This window comes from Sycon ciliatum, chromosome 12, assembly GCF_964019385.1.
Source record: "Sycon ciliatum chromosome 12, ocSycCili1.1, whole genome shotgun sequence".
Taxonomy (NCBI): Eukaryota; Metazoa; Porifera; class Calcarea; order Leucosolenida; family Sycettidae; genus Sycon; species Sycon ciliatum.
The window spans coordinates 22,633,137-22,635,636 of record NC_088654.1 but is presented as its reverse complement, the minus strand read 5'-3'; the positions used below and the strand labels follow the sequence as shown (position 1 = coordinate 22,635,636).

The 2,500-nt window shown below is 44.5% G+C and overlaps 2 protein-coding genes across 2 annotated transcripts in view; one reads left to right on the top strand and one right to left on the bottom strand.

The window, feature by feature from the left end:
- Positions 1 to 2,167, top strand: part of LOC135828790 (uncharacterized) — a 5,281-nt gene extending 3,114 nt beyond the window's left edge. Inside the window, exon 3 of the mRNA XM_065341223.1 lies at positions 1,281 to 2,167. Coding sequence (XP_065197295.1) covers positions 1,281 to 1,541 — 261 coding nt within the window. The 3' untranslated portion in view covers positions 1,542 to 2,167. The remainder of the gene's footprint in view (positions 1 to 1,280) is intronic.
- A 56-nt stretch (positions 2,168 to 2,223) lies between these two features.
- The window catches only part of LOC135828791 (uncharacterized), an 8,334-nt gene continuing 8,057 nt past the window's right edge, over positions 2,224 to 2,500 (bottom strand). Inside the window, exon 6 of the mRNA XM_065341224.1 lies at positions 2,224 to 2,500. This exon is cut by the window's right edge and continues 1,551 nt beyond it. The gene's annotated coding sequence lies outside the window, so the exon portion shown is untranslated.

The window sequence follows — 2,500 nt, the reverse complement described above, 5'->3', positions numbered from 1 at the left end:
AACCTGCGGAAAGCCCAGATTCGAATGCTGATGATCATGCATTCTTTCAGAAGTCTGCAGAGTGTGATCAAAGAAGCCGAGGCAAGGCTGAAACGAACTCAACAACGACTCGAGAGAGATGACGACTCGCGTGCAGCAGATGACGACAGCGACGCAGGGTCAAAATGAGTCGAGCGAAAGCGACGCAAGCGGAACGCTCTGCTCATTCAACTAACAGATGTTTTCTTGTAAAGATGCTGTACATGAGCTGAACTACCTTCGTCCAGTGATTTGCAGTCGATGCAAACTGTTCTTGACCTGTTCTATGCGTTTTCCTATCCATCAAAATCCATCACGAAGTTTTTGTTAACGGAGGAAGTATCTACTATCAGTGATGTTTGTGTTGGCCCTCCTACTAGTCCTAGTTTTGTTTGCTTGTATCAATCTCACTCTAGCTCGGTATATGCCAATCTTTATCTCGCAGTATTTTGCTCAATCTCGCCCTACATGTACATGTACAGTGCACAGTGCACTTATGCGTAGAATCTTGTACGTATCATTGTGCTATGCAATATTGCACGGGGCTGGTGCCGAACAAGTACACAAACAATACCTGCTGCAAGTGCAGATATTGGAACCGGTACTGCCTGAGTGCAAGGGCAGTTTTCGTCCATCGTATCCTCCGTGACTGTTGTATGCACAGTGCTTGACCTAGTGACGTGCATAAATGTCTGTGCAAGTCCATTATCATACTGTGTACTAGCCCATGTACTCTTGCTACTACTTACAGTGCATGTCTAACGACGGTCAGGCCAAAGATCAAATTGAGGGCGCCAGTATTAAATTATTCATCAAGTTCCAAAATTTGATACTGCCCGAAACAAATTGGTTTTCCTGCACTGTATTGAATAGTCATGCACACTTTGCAAGATCGTCACTTGGCTCGATATCTGGCAACAGTAAAGTGGGGGTGCGATAATTTGTACACCCTGCTCAGTGTGTGTTTATTATACTTGGTAGTCAGTATCAAAAATACCTATCACAGGATACTATGAACATGATATGGAGCACAAGCCCATGGACACATATACAATGAACATGATATGGAACACAAGCCCCTGGACACATACACTATGAACATGATATGGAGCACAAGCCCATGGACACATATACTATAAGGAATGTACTGGGAATGACCATCTGTGCTACTTCCACTGTGTACGATACTGCCCTGCTGCACTGCTGCTGCACTGCAGTAATTTGTGTGCTTTTTTGTCCTTGTTTACTTATCTTCTTTCTAGGAATCAAGTGCGACCAGCAAACCAGCTCCTGCCGACACCGCTGCTACCACTTCGTTTTCCAGACCGGCGACAGCTTCAGTGCAACCAGCACAGTACAAGGCTGCATATGCTGAGAATCGTGTCCCAGGAGCAGGCAGCGAGTACGGCTGTAAGGTTTGTGGAAAAGATTTCAACGGTCCATCGCCTTATGCCTCTCATATGCGAAGCAAAGCACATAAAGAAATGGTCGAAGATTACGAGTGGAACAATCGTCCGCTTTAATACGTCTTTTGCTGTGCTGGTATCCACCAGTGTTGCTTCAACTGTCTTGCAAATGGTCATATTCATGTCTGTCTAGTTTTTTTGTTAGTCGCAACCGGTAACACGCCATCATTGGATTTTTGCTGGCCGACACTTGTCCCCGTATGCCCAGGTGGGTTGTGTACCCTCATCTGTTTGTACATGTGGATAATTTGACAGAATCTGGTTATAGTTCTGCTCGGTAGTTGCCCTATTAAGTTACTGCTCATTTGGTGCACTGCCTTCTTGCACTATATGCCATGAGTAAGTACGTTATCAGCATTATTCTCATCACCCGCTTGAAGGCAGTAGCCGCTAATTGCTTCATATTGTTTGGGTCCAAACGGACAACTCCATCGCTTCCGGTAACAGCAGCAGCTCCCATGAACTAACCTCAAAACTAGGTGTGGTAATTCACCAAACGTTACTACTGCACATGTTTTCAATTAAAGTAGTAGTTGACTTGAGTTCCGTTCGCATTCTTGTGTAGTTGATTTGTATTACTTTTGGGTTTTTGATCTTGCTACTACAATACTTATGTCATTTGCTGTCCATCTTTTTTTTCTGCTGTCGCATCAAGGAGACCACGGACTCGTAGTGGCTGTGCATGTGCGTGTGTGTGACAACAGCCAGTGTATGCTGGATTCTCTACACCAAAAAAATGTCGTGTTTAGGCCCGTAGAGCTTTCTGAAAAGAATCGAGAGAGAGAGAGGGAGAAGGAAAAAATAGCATAACCATTAATGTACTTCAAGTAACAGCAATAGCTTGCCACCTGTACAGGCTGTAGCATTCAACGTACCAATCCAGTTCTCCCGTTTGCACAGTTCTATGAACTGCAGTCTGCTGGCTGGATACAGCAGCAACAAGGACTATGCATGTTCCTAAACGGGGTAACAGAAAGAAAATGAGTGGGTCAAGTGAAAAGAACATGATTGTAATT